The sequence below is a fragment of the Chrysemys picta genome, chromosome 2, assembly GCF_011386835.1.
Source record: "Chrysemys picta bellii isolate R12L10 chromosome 2, ASM1138683v2, whole genome shotgun sequence".
Classification (NCBI taxonomy): Eukaryota; Metazoa; Chordata; order Testudines; family Emydidae; genus Chrysemys; species Chrysemys picta.
Window position 1 is genome coordinate 242250234 of NC_088792.1, and position 14159 is coordinate 242264392.

General features: G+C 42.1%; 1 protein-coding gene across 30 annotated transcripts in view; it reads left to right on the forward strand.

Moving 5' to 3' along the window:
• Positions 1-14159, forward strand: part of RALYL (RALY RNA binding protein like) — a 598747-nt gene that overhangs the window by 563336 nt on the left and 21252 nt on the right. For all 30 annotated transcript variants that reach the window (XM_008165316.4, XM_042844602.2, XM_065585828.1 and 27 more), the window contains one exon: positions 5771-5884. In XM_008165316.4, coding sequence (XP_008163538.1) covers positions 5771-5884 — 114 coding nt within the window. The remainder of the gene's footprint in view (positions 1-5770; positions 5885-14159) is intronic.

Genomic DNA, 14159 nt, shown 5'->3' on the forward strand with positions numbered 1-14159 from the left:
CTGCCGAGCCCAGCGATGAGCAGGTACCAATGGAGGGGGAAATGGAAAGTAGCCCGGGGGTAGCTGACCCCAGTCTGGCTACAGCAGAGGAGCCAATGTCGGTGTGTTGCGGTCAGGACCCCACCGACACAGCGGCAGACTGACTGCCGCTCTTAGGGCCCCGGGCTGGGACACAGTGGAGTGGGTGGGCCTGTGTCCCCCCTGCCACCCCACTTACGGGTGGCAGCTTCCCCCTCCAGCCAGCGCTCCGGCATCGCAATTGAACTGTTGTTTGTTGCCCCGCCCTGACTAAGGGCTTAGGGGCGTCCTGACTCTGTTACTGCTCAGCTCCTGATACAAGGTCCTGAGCCCTGAACTATTGTTTGTTGCCCCGCCCTGACTAAGGGCTTAGGGGCGTCCTGACTCTGTTACTGCTCAGCTCCTGACGCAAGGTCCTGAGCCCTGGACTATTGTTTGTTGCCCCGCCCTGACTAAGGGCCTGGGCCTACTAACTGTGTGTGTGCTCAGCCCTCAGGAAGGTTCTGAGCCCCGTGAACCCTTGTGTGCTGCCCCGCCCTGACTGAGGGCCGGGCCTTAACTCCTGACTTTACTGCTCAGCCTGAAGGAAGGTTCTGAGCCCCCTGGACTATTGTGTGCTGCCCCGCCCTGATTGAGGGCCGGGCCTGAACCCCTGACTTTACTGCTCAGCCTGAAGGAAGGTTCTGAGCGCCCCGGACTATTGGGGGTTGCCCTCCCCTGAATAAGGGCCTGGGACGTCCTGAGTTTGTCAGGGCTCAGCTCCTGATCCACGGAGCTGAGCGCCCGAACTATTGTTTATTGCCCCGCCCTGAGCTAGCGCGGGGGCTTGACTGACTTTGTAATCCCCAGCTCCGGCAGTGAGGACCGGAGCCCGGGCCTGAGTTACTGCCGGACCCTGACGGAGAGCAGGAGCTCATTGCAGAGGCCGTGTACCTTTGGCCTAGTCCCTGCCAGAGGGGCGGAACCCTGAGACCGATCCAGGCCGTGTAGTGAGGCGGCCTGGCCCCCGACGGCCCCTGAGAGGGCCCGACCCCCGCACCGGACGTTTACAGTCTGGTTTAGGGCTGTTTCTGAATACAGTGAACCCTATAGAGAAACTTATTGTGGACTCATGAAATGCAGTAGTAACATTATAAATAAATGATGTATTAGTCATAAACACAAATTCCTATACTCACCACAAGGGGCTGTCTTGCCCATTAGTCATGGTATGTGCTAAAATAATGGAAACAGCCATTGTAACTGCTGTGAATTCTTCTCTAGGAAGTATTAGAAGTCTGAGCTCCCAGATTGCTCTTCTAACATAAAATAAGCTGGGTGAATTTTCATCCTTTTCTGAATATATTTGACCTAAATTTAGTTGACCATATTTTTCTCTTTTCTTTTTCTAGCCTTTTGATTTAAAATTGTTCTATGTTAGCAAGAAGGTGCTCATAAAATGGACCACATATAGGTTAATAGATGGAAATTGTTCTATTGATGCTAAATGTCAATTTTTTTTTTCTGTTGGAAAAATAGATGCAGAAGCTTTTCAAGTATGGTATTTCTTTTTTCTAAAATTCCAAACAGGATTTTAACTAAACAGATTTCTCTCTAGTGTGTTTATGAATGGATAGTAGGTATTTAAGAAGAGACCTCATATATCAAGCTGTACCTTTAAATGGATGAATTCATTTGGACTATATAGTTTATGTTTGGCTTCATCAGCTAACCCATTTTTGCACTGAAGTCTAAAATACTGTAATAAGATAAAATGTTTTATACTAACCTGGAGGGGATTATATAAAAATATATGACATATTTCTATACAAAGAAATCTGAATCATATTTTGCAGGTGAATCAATTTGTAGTTATGGTAGATAATGTTTTCCAAATATTGGGCAATTCAACAATAGCACTTCCATTTCAAATATGTAATTGACATCCACCTTAATTCTCTGTTTGAGCAGAGTGCAGGCTGTCATTATACCTCCAAATTTTTATAAGGAAAAATAAATACCAGAAGACACTTCTCCTCATTGCAGAGGAAAGGAACTGTTTTAATAGTGTTTTGCACAAGCACAAACTAATATAAAAACCAAGTAAGCTATTCCATTATTTTTATCCTAGTGTGACGGTCCACGCCCCTACGGTTGTGAGTGGCGTGGACTATCCGCCACCGTCCGTCAAATAGCCCTTCAGTCCAGGGCAGTATGGCCTAGCGGCCAGAGTCTATGACATCCCCTTTACCTCAAGGAGACGTGGCCTGACGGCAGGAGTCTGTAGCACAGCCCTCGGCTACAGGGCAGTAGGGCCTATCGGCCAGAGTCCAGGAAGCAACCCTCGGGTGGAGGGTAGCGTGGCCTAGCAACCAGAGTCCAGGAAGCAACCCTCGGGTGGAGGGTAGCGTGGCCTAGCGGCCAGAGTCCATGTCATTGGGGTGTGACTGCCCCAGTAGGGGGGCCCCGACCCGGGGCCCTAACAGTAGCGTAGTGCTTTTCCACCAACTCAGCGGGGGGATCCGACCGAAACACGCTGAGTTTCCCCGGGGGGAGGTACCACTCTATCACCTTCCCAGGGTCCCTTCCTACCAGGCTCTCCGTTGGGGTCTCCCAGGAGTCGTCGGGTCCTTGGTACTCGGCGGATTCGGTCGTCCCCTGGGTCTCCTCCAACCGGTGCAGCCAACGGCTTTGGCTGGTCCGCTGCAGGAGCTTCCCCGGCAGGTCCTTCTCCTACGGGCTCCAGCCCAGAATGAGCTGGTCTCCCTCCCTTTATACTCCTATAGCACTTGGAGCATGCCCAGTCCGCCCAGGGGCTTAACTCCTTCCGGGCTAAGGCGGGGTAGCCTGGCCCCGCCACACCTAGTATTTGAAAGCAGATAAATATGTTTGAAAATATGTAATCGTAACCACAATCTCTTATGTTTGTAAAAAACTTTGTTGCTTGGATGAGATCTTATTAGAAAAAAATCAGAAAGACGGGACGTTTTATTGGAGAATTTAAAAAAAGGAGGAGCTAACCGTCTATGACAGCTGTAACACACAAATCTTAATTGTAGTGTTTTAATGCATTACATTTTCTTCTATATATGAACACTTGGCCTGTTCTTCTCTCACACCAGTTTTTATAACACTGTAATTCCATCAGTTCTAGGGAATTATTACAGGTAGACACTAGTGAAATGTAACTGAAAGCAGAATTTGATCATGAGGGTCAGACAATCAAAGGCCTGCACAAATCCCTGCAAATCAGAAGTCATGCAAATCAAATACCTGTCTCCCTTTTCCCCTGCCCACACACCCATGAGTGGTTGTATAGCAAATGTTGCTTTTGTTGTGTATTTGAAAAATGCGGCCTTTGTCTTTTTCTATTATCTTACCCTGTTTTGTTCAATATTGACCTGAAATGTGCTGTTGTAATGGAACATTTCGATTCAGCCCCATTGCCTCAGGCAAAGTTTGAGAAAATGGGTTTGGCACTAGGGAGTCCTGTAAGGCTGAGGGGAAGGAGTTCACCCACTGCAGGCAACAAGTAGCAGTAGGGCTAATCCAATCCATGGCTGCTATTGCAACTTCAGAGTTTTACTGCTAGATTCACAGAGTTATCCGGACCTGCCTCCCACCGCATTCTTTCTCCCAAACCTTGGCCCCTATGGTAGTACACAGGGAGCCCCTGTGGAGCTGAGTTTTGTGGCATGGGTTGAGTGGTGGCCCCAAGTGCATGTCCTTTCATCCTGCACCAACCTCTCCCCTGCACAATGGGGATGGATTCTGTGTGTCTTTTAGGTTGAAACTAAATATCATGGGTTTCTTGTGATGTCTATTCTGACTTTTTCATTCCTAGGTTTGTCAAGCCTGCCACTTCCCAATGAGGGAGCACCTCAAAACTGCTGCTTGGCCATGTTAGATGCATTCCCAGCAGGCTTCTAAGCAGGCCGCAGCAGACACACAGCATTCCCTGTTGGGAAAATTCACATCATATCACCTTGGAATACATGCTGCTTCTTCAGTCCACTATTAATAGAAACATGCCCCTTCTCCCTCAAGGGAAGCAATAGCATTTGCTTATACAAGTTGTCAGAACCTTAACGTTTTGTTACAACATTTGGGTATTGGGCAATGACAAACCCAAGACCCATTTTTCTTTGAGAATGTTTTAAGCCTTGTGAAAAATGCTGCAGAGTAATGGGAAGGACCACTCTTGGGGTAACTGCTGCATTTTCAGGTGGCTGAATATCATGGCCTGAAAACTGCTAGATTAAAACAAGGTCACAGAGGCTGCTGAAGCCTCTATCATAATAGTAATATGCTGTATTGTATCTTTGTTATCAGGATTTAATTGATTGATGAACAAAGCTCAGAAGGCTCAGAGGTTTAGATCAGATAAGTACCCAATAGTAATATGGCTTGATTGTTCTCCCAAGAGGTAAGGGGTTGCACAGAAGGGAGACCTCCTCTTCCATGACAGTATTCCCCCTTTCCCCAGACCCACAACAAGCTCTCCAGTAGTCCAGAATCTATGTGTGGAGAAGGGGCAGAGTCTGGCAGATTCACATCATATTCACTCCAGTCCCATGGAGCTAAGGGTGGAAGGGTAATACAGCCCAATTATAACGATATTACAACTGTAACTGCTCTGCACTACCATCCCCTCACTCTTTGGGATAAGGATCCCTTTTGCCTTCAGAAGCCTTAACAATATGACTCCTTTGGAGCTATGTGGCAAAGGTGGGGAGAGGTCACCCGAGATCCAGTGCTGGCATGGAAGAATGAGACCTTTGTACAGATCCCATATAATTTCTTCCTACAGGACGGGGACAACTGAACCCATAGTTTGTCCTCAGTCTACAAAACTGGGCTGGAAATTCCATGGGAATAGACTTGTTTATGAGGTCTCCAATACTTCCTGTTTCTGATCAATCCAGAATACCTCCATGAACAGTCCTTCCTGTTAGATCAGTACTTCTTCTTACAAGCCCAGCTGGAAGAAGAGAGTGCAAGGGTGCACATAAATGAAAAATAAAGTACAGCAAACACTTTGGAATTTCACTTGAGATCTTAATTTATTGAAATTGGCTTGCCAGTCCCTAGACATGATCATGAAAATAGTATTTTTGTATTTTATCTGCAGCTGGGAAAAGTACAAGACGTTACTATGAATTGAAAGCTTTAACAAGCAATAATACTCAACACCTTCTTTTGCGATAAAGTTGTTGACTGGGACAAAACATTATGTTCATGGCTGCTCCAGCGTTTGTTACTATTTAGTCTTGTTGAAAAATACCTACTGCTGTGGAGGGACTCTTTATAATTATTATTATTATTTTATAATATTAGAAAATTGCACTGCAAAATACCATTATTAAACTGCAAATTGCCTGTCATGTTTGAATCATTCCCTGCATTTGAATCTACGTCACATCATAGGTTTATTGTCACTGAACATTACTTGCATTTGCCAAGATTGAATCTGATATAGCCTTAACTGTTTTGTCGCAAACATTTATTACTGAGCTACAAACCCCACATGACCTGCTGTCACTCAAGATTTAGTACCATGCATTCTACTGGGATTCCGCATTTGTAACTGACAAAATTGGTTTTAAATGCTCATTCACCAAAAGAACTGAAAAAAATCAGAGTGTAGTGATATTAAGAAGTGTACTTTGAGCTATATTTACCAGGGAAAGGGACAGAATATATTCAGATGCGTCTTTGGGGTGAAATTGTTGTTTATTTCATGTTTTCTGCCTTTATTGTTCTCCTTCCTCAGTGAAATCAGATGAGTTGCAAACAATCAAGAAGGAATTAACCCAAATCAAAACAAAAATTGACTCCTTGCTAGGGAGACTGGAGAAGATTGAAAAACAGCAGAAGGCTGAAGCAGGTAGGTGAAAATGATTTTTAGCTACAGACAGCTCATTAAGAGATTAATTAAACCAGGGTATAGTTATCACTCAAACTGACAAAACAGAGAAAATAAAAGCTTTACAGACATTTTGCTACATAATGTAGGGTCAGAATGAAGGTAAATGAAACCACAATTTGGACTGATGGAATAAGATTTTAATATCTTTCACGGTTCTTACAACAAAATAATTTCAAGAATATGTGTTCTATATTATAGTAGAAAAAAAAAAAAAAAAAAAAAGATTTTCCAACTAGCTCTTCAGGAACTAAAAATGCATTATAGAAAAGAATTTTTAGAGTGACAAATACATTCTTGAACATACAAAAGTAATTTACCTATTGTCTATGTTAAAAAATATTGCCTCAGTATAGCTACGCTGAGGTAGTTAGGCCATGCTAATCCTCAACATAGACCTGCTGCACCAGTATGAAGCAGGGAATGTTCTAGTTCTGAATCAGCTTACCCCCAGTTTGAGACAAGCCTTTAGATTTACAAAAGCTCATTCTGTTCCATTATCAATATAACCATAATGCTCATTCATATAATTTCAGTGGTCAAGCTTGCAGTTTAATGATCTATGTATTACCCTGTTAGTGCAGTAATGAAATGTCATAAGAAAGTTAGTCATATTTTCATAATGCTGCATTGGGTGACCAGATGTCCCAATTTTATAGGGACAGTCCTGATATTTGGGCCTTTTTTTATATGGGCTCCTGTGACTCCTCACCCCCTGTCCCAATTTTTCATACTTGCTATCTGGTCACCCTATGCTGCATTGAAAATTAGCCACATAATTTCTATCAACGCCAATGGTACTTTCTTAGCTAATTCCTTACACATCACACCAACCAGCTGTATATTGTGTGTACATCACAGGCTTTGTTACTTAGAAGCTAGTTATAATCAGTCACAAACAACCCTACATATAGGGTTAGTTCCTTAGCTGGTGTAGATCCATAATTTGGCCCATAAAAATAAGGTTATTTTTCAAATCTATGACAGATAGTAAATATAGAGCTTGATATATCTTTATAGGAGAAGTGTGTGCACAACATGCATTCATTATGTTTTACATTAAAATTTAAAGTATGCAGTGGTGCTGTAGCCATGTTGGTGCCAGGATAGTAGAGAGTCAAGGTGAGTGAGGTAATATCTTTTATTGAACCTACTTCTTTGGGTGAAAGACACAAGCTTTCAAAGCTCTCCTTCAGGTCTGGGAATGTATTCAAAGTGTCATGGTGTTAAATATAAAATAGAACAGATTGTTTAGCATAAGTATATAACACATATTTACAGGAAAAATTCAAGGTGAAATGACCGGTTAATGCCTCTCCAGTCATAGAGGAATAAGGGGAGGGGAGAACATTTGGAGAGAGGGGTATTAAGTGGGTTATAGATTGTTGTAATAAGCCATAAATCCAGTGTCTCTATTCAGTCCATGATTTTTAGTATCTCGCAAAGTTATGAATTTATGCTCCCAGGGTCGTCTTTTGAAGGTGTTTCACAGGTTTCCTTTGAGAATGAGGACTGAGAGGTCAGATATAGAGTCATCATTTTGTCAAAAGTGTTCACCCAAAGGTGATATGTTTTTTGTCTTTTATCATTGTTCTGTGTGAGTTCATTCAAGAGCATAGTGATTGTCTCATTTCACCTACATACTTATAATTGGGGCATTTAATGTTCTGGATGAGGTACCTCACATGTTGTAGGACTCATGGATCTTGAAAGATGTATTATGGGGATGATCATTGTAACAGTGGAGATATGTCTACAGGTCTTGCATCTGTTGTTCTGGCAGTGTCTGGTGCCACTTTGAGTTGGTGTGTCCTGGTTTGTGGGGAGCTTGCTTCTGATGATGAGCTTGGAGAGGTTGGGGGGTTAGTTGAAGGCCAGAAGAGGGGGTTCAGGAAAAATTTCTTTCAGGATGTAGTCTCCATCTAGTATGGACTGTAATTGTTGGATGATACCATGCATGGAATCAACAACCACCATACATCCATGAAACTCTCTCTAGAACATTCCCCATCCCCATCCCACACTCCGTGACTAGAGAGGTGTTAACATATGACTTCACCTTGAATGGTCCCTTGAAATATGTGTTAACTACTTATGCTAAACAATCTGTTCCATCCTGTATTTAGCTGTGACATTCTGAGTTCATTTCCCAGACCCGATAAAGAGCTCTGTGTAAGTTCACAAGCTTGTCTCTCTCTCCAACAGAAATTGATCCAATAAAAGATATTAACTCACCCACCTTGTCTCATTAAAATTTTAAGCAAATTAGATAAAAGTTGGTGATATATTCAGAGAATATGTAATTGTACAGCACCCAAATGAATCATTGGCCTACGGAAATGAGTTGAGATGGCATATCTCCACTTCAGGGAGCTTTTATATAAAACCCATTACTATGCAAAACAAGCCACATGTCATTGGACTTTGAGAACCAATTTGCACTTTTGCTAAAAGGATTGTAATGTACTCATTTAAATATAAATCAGCTCAAAGAGAAAATGTTGATTCATATTGAATCATACTATTATATCTCCCAAAGTACTGCAATCAATACCCTTCACAGAGTTCTCTTGATAAAAGATTAGGAAATGGATACAGCAGTCCAGATTTTCCATTAAATTCAGTGGAATTATTCTGGATTCACATGGATATAACTAATATCACAATCTGGCCCAATCATTTTTAAATGTTTTAAAACACTGATATGCAGATCCTGTCCCCTTGCACTCCATTACTTCCACCAGGAAGGTGGGAGGGGAGAAAGATTCTTGGAGCCTACACAAAGGATCTGCAGAATGGTTCCATTGCTGTTCTATGGTCTGATGTGAGAATTCCTTCCCTTCATAGAATCATAGAAGATTAGGATTGGAAGAGACCTCAGAAGGTCATCTAGTCCAACCCCTTACTCAAAGCAGGACCAACACCATCTAAATCATCCCAGCCAGGGCTTTGTCAAGCCAGGCCTTAAAAACCTCTAAGGATGGAGATTCCACCACCTCCCTAGGTAACCCATTCCAGTGCATCACCACCGTCCTAGTGAAATCGTGTTGCCTAATATCCAACCTAGACCTCCTCCACTGCAACTTGAGACCATTGCTCCTTGTTCTGTCATCTGCCACCACTGAGAACAGCCGAGCTCCATCCTCTTTGGAATCTCCCTTCAGATAGTTGAAGGCTGATATCAAATTCCCCCCCTCATTCTTCTCTTCTGCGGACTAAACAATCCCAGTTCCCTCGGCCTCTCCTCGTAAGTCATGTGCCCCAGCCCCCTGATCATTTTTGTTACCCTCCGCTGGACTCTTTGTCCACATCCTTTCTGTAGTGGGGGGCCCAAAACTGGATGCAATACTCCAGATGTGGCCTCACAAGTGCCAAATGGAGGGAAATAATCACTTCCCTCAACCTGCTGGCAATATTCCTACTATTGCAGCCCAATATGCCACTAGCTTTCTTGGCAGCAAGGGCACACTGCTGACTCATATCCAGCTTCTCATCCACTGTAATCCCCAGGTCCTTTTCCTCAGAACTGCTGCGTAGCCAGTCGGGCCCCAGCCTGTAGCGGTGCATGGGATTCTTCCGTCCTAAGTGTAGGACTCTGCACTTGTCCTTATTGAACCTCATCAGATTTCTTTTGGCCCAATCCTCCAATTTGTCTAGGTCACTCTGAACCCTATCCCTATCCTCCAGTGTATCTGCCTCTTCCCCCAGATTAGTGTCATCCACGAACTTGCTGAGGGTGCAATCCATCCTGTCATTCAGATCATTAATAAAGATGTTGAATAAAACCAGCCCTACGACCGATCCCTGGGGTACTCCACTTGATACTGGCTGCCAACTAGACATCGCACCGTTGATCACTACCCGTTGAGCCAGCTTTCTATCCACCTTATAGTCCATTCATCCACTCCATACTTTTTTAACTTGCTGGCAAGAATGCTGTGGGAGACCGTATCAAAAGCTTTGCTAATGTCCAGATATATCATGTCCACTGCTTTCCCCAAGGCAATCAGGTTGATCAGGGCTGACTTGCCCTTGGTGAATCCATGTTGACTGTTCCTGATTACCTTCCTCTCCTCCAAGCACTTCAAAAAGTGCTTGTCCCCTGCAGAACTGTCCACTACAAAGATGGTGTCTCCTGGCTGCACGCTGGGATAGAATTAGGGCATAACTTTGTTATTTAGAAAAGAAAGGGGAGAGAGGGAGAGCATGTACATTTGGTTGCAATTTTTTAATTTTAATTTTTTTCATGACCTTACATGCCATTCAGAAGGATATTCTAAGGACTCGGAGTTATTCCTTTAGGGGAATGAGACATGTTAGAATCTGAACTCAGTGTTTTTACTAAACTTATTCACTGACTAACCAGTAAAAGCTTGCAAATTTCGCTAGTGTTCTTTTCTTAGTGCTACCAATACCCTGAAATTTTTAGTAGGATGAAAACAAAAAAGATAAATTGAGGGTAAAAGATTGCCTTGTGGTTTTATATCCCTAATGGTTGGGCACAGTTTACGTTCCCTTTTGCCTAAGTTCTTTAGATTCACTTTAAATACAAATAGTGTAAGAGAGAAGGGAGGTATTTTTACATTAATCTTTCAACCAAGAATCGATGTCACGCTTATCAGTCTCAGTTATGAGCTCAGGTTGGAAACTCAAACTCTACAAGTGATAAATGTTGTGTTTTAATACTGTGGATAACTGCAAATTGTGTCCCTAATAACTAATACTTATTTGGAAGTTTTTATAAAGCTGGATCTATTTGGTAGAGCAAATAACTCTGCAAGCTCAATAGCTAGAGTTTATAGAGAGGAAAACTGGATTTTTAGGATGTTTTCTGTGTCTAATTTGTTGATGGAAAATTGGAGCAGGAAGCCACAATAGAGCAGTAGCTGGCTGCTTTGATTCAGTAAGATGGCAGCAGTAGAGTATTTTTTTCTGTACATACAAAGACCAAGATTTTCAACAATGAGTGCCTAAAGTTAGGTTCTGAGGTGTGGATTTTCAAAAGATCCTAAAAGTTTTGGGTATCCAATATAATGGGAGTTGGACACTTAAATCCTTAGGCATCTTTGAAAATCCTATCCCTACATTCTTACTTAGACACTTTAAAAAGTGGCCTGATTTTCAAAAGTGCTAAGCCCCCAACAACTCTCATCAAGATGTATCAGGAACATAACTTTAGCACCCATTTTTGAAAGTCTTGACCAATGTGTGGTTTTCCTGTCTCTTTTGTTACGTATATACTGTAGTTCAACTCCTTATTTTATAATGTCCTGTCCTTCTTTTACATACATATCCAATAGATTTTGTTAGATTTAAGAATACTTTTATCCTATTTTCCTCACCTTATATTTGCTGTTTATAATTTTAAGACACTAAATTAAGTAAGCAGGGGAAAAGTTGGATATGACTTTCAGAAAGGCAATGAGACAAAATGCAGTGCTGCATATAAAAAGGATTAAAATGTCCACTGCTTCTTATCTGCTGTTTGTCTTTACGATTCCCATTGTTCATTCTGAGCAGGAGCTCATGTTGCCTGTTCATGCTGTTTAATATTTTATGCAAAAAGTTTGTCTTCTGAAATTTCCAGCCTTTCAAGTCATTCTCCTCCTTAGCGCAGATCTTGAAATGAGGAAGAGCAGAAGCAATGCTTAAGCAAATGAAAAAGGGTTTAGGTGGTTACCATTTGTTGGTAGCACTAACAAGTGTGTACCAAAAGACTGTTGAATCAAATGCCATAGCAGAAATTGGGTTGATACTATAGTTTATGCTAACATCACTGGTTATAACTATGAAGCTGTTATACTGATAATTGTCAAATATTTTATAAGGCTCCATGGGCTGAATTTTGCACTAGCAATCTGTACAACCACATTGATTTCAAAGAGGGATGCCTATGATGGTCCTTAATTCTTTGAGTCCAAGATTCTTTCTGTAAAGATGTTAGGTCTACGGAAACAAAGCCTTATTTATTCTGAAGCTTTAGCAAGCACAATTTGAGAGGGAGAAGGGTCAAAGGCTAACAAGCCTGAAGAGATGAAAACAAATGTTTTCAGAGGGAGAAACTAGTGCCGTCTTTGCTTAAGATTATGAGATACATAACAGTGTCACGAGTTTTGAGGACTAGCTATGGCATGTAATAATTTAAAGTAGAAACCATAATGTATTCATAAAGCTGAAAGATGTATAACTTCACAGCCAATTTCAGATTCATTCACTGTGTAACAAGATATGTGATGAGCTTGCTGGTAATATAAAACAGTCAGTTTAGAAAAGAAAGAAGTGTTTCTTTTGTTTTGTAAGTTACATCCCCGGTAGGTATTGTCACTTTCAGACTGAAATGACATTGCTATCTCAGCTACAGGCAAATAGTCCCCTAACCTGCTGTCATTTTGGGTGCATAAAGATTTCCATCGTGAGCTAAAGTGAATAGCAAAAAGAATGAGGAGTACTTGTGGCACCTTAGAGACTAACAAATTTAATGGGCATAAGCTTTCATGGACTAAATCCCACTTCATCAGAAGCATGCAGTGGAAAATACAGTAGGAAGATATATATACACAGAGAACATGAAAAAATGGGTGTTGCCATACCAACTCTAATGAGACTATCAATTAAGGTGGGCTATTATCAGCAGGAGAGAAAAAAACTTTTGTAGTGATAATCAGGATGGCCCATTTCAATCAGTTGACAAGAAGGTGTGAGTAACAGTAAGGGGGGAAATTAGCATGGGGAAATAGTTTTTACTTTGTGTAATGACCCATCCACTCCCAGTCTTTATTCAAGCCTAATTTAATGGTGTCCAGTTTGCAAATTAATTCTAGTTCTGCAGTTTCTCGTTGGAGTCTGTTTTTGAAGTTTTTTTGTTGAAGAATTGTGACTTTTAGGTCTGTAATTGAGTTTCCAGGGAGGTTGAAGTGTTCTCCAACTGGTTTTTGAATGTTATAATTCTTGACGTCTGATTTGTGTCCATTTATTCTTTTGCATAGAGACTGTCCGGTTTGGCCAATGTACATGGGAGAGGGACATTGCTGGCACGTGATGGCATATATCACATTGGTAGATGTGCAGGTGAACGAGCCTCTGATGGTGTGGCTGATGTGATTAGGTCCTATAATGGTGTCCCTGAATAGATATGTGGACAGAGTTGGCAATGGGCTTTGTTGCAAGGATAGGTTCCTGGGTTAGTGTTTTTGTTGTATGGTGTGTGGTTCTGATGAGTATTTGCTTCAGGTTGGGGGGCAAAAAGTACACAAAGTAAAAACTATTTCCCCATGCTTTTTTCCCCCTACTGTTACTCACACCTTCTTGTCAACTGTTTGAAATGGGCCATCCTGATTATCACTACAAAAGTTTTTTTCTCTCCTGCTGATAATAGCCCACCTTAATTGATTAGTCTTGTTAGAGTAGGTATGGCAACACCCATTTTTTCATGTTCTCTGTGTATATATATCTTCTTACTGTATTTTCCACGGCATGCATCCAATGAAGTGGGTTTTAGCCCGTGAAAGCTTATGCCCAAATAAATGTGTTAGTCTCTAAGGTGCCACAAGTACTCCTCATTCTTTTTGCTGATACAGACTAACACGGCTACCACTCTAAAGTGAATAGGAGTGAGTCTGTGGTCCCTCCAAGCCCCCTGCTCTGCTGCTCCTCCAACTACTCTATAAGTCAGTCTGTTAGTCATCTCCCATCCCTGCTGTGGACTTCTGCTGCCTGGGTGAAATTCTTCAAGGTATGGAGGACAAATTGCCAGGCCATCTGCATCACTTAAGTCCCACACTAGAGCTGAGCAGGGTGGACCAGGCAGGGGAGCTTCCATGAGCTCTGAGTGCCTTGAAAACGTTCTTTATGTTGACCCCACTTTGGCAGGAATGGAAAGCAGCAATGAGCAAACGTAGGGGCCATAAATGGATCCAGTTGTCCCAGCACACGGTGCAAACAGAGAGACTGAGGAGGTGCTGCAATAGCTACTCCAGCCCTTAGTATTGGGACCAGTTTGACTAGTAGTATTTATTAACTGTATACTTATTGAGAAATAATCACACCATGATTATGCAAATCCCTGCACATTTATTGGCCATTATCGTCTGTCATCCAGTGAGAGCACAGGGATTTACATTGATACATAACTGCACAATTATTATGCAAACTGGGTTCCCACAACATAGCAGAGTCCAGAGAATTGCATGACTGGGGCAAAACTGTGTATTTTTGCACCAGTAACTGTATTCGGTTC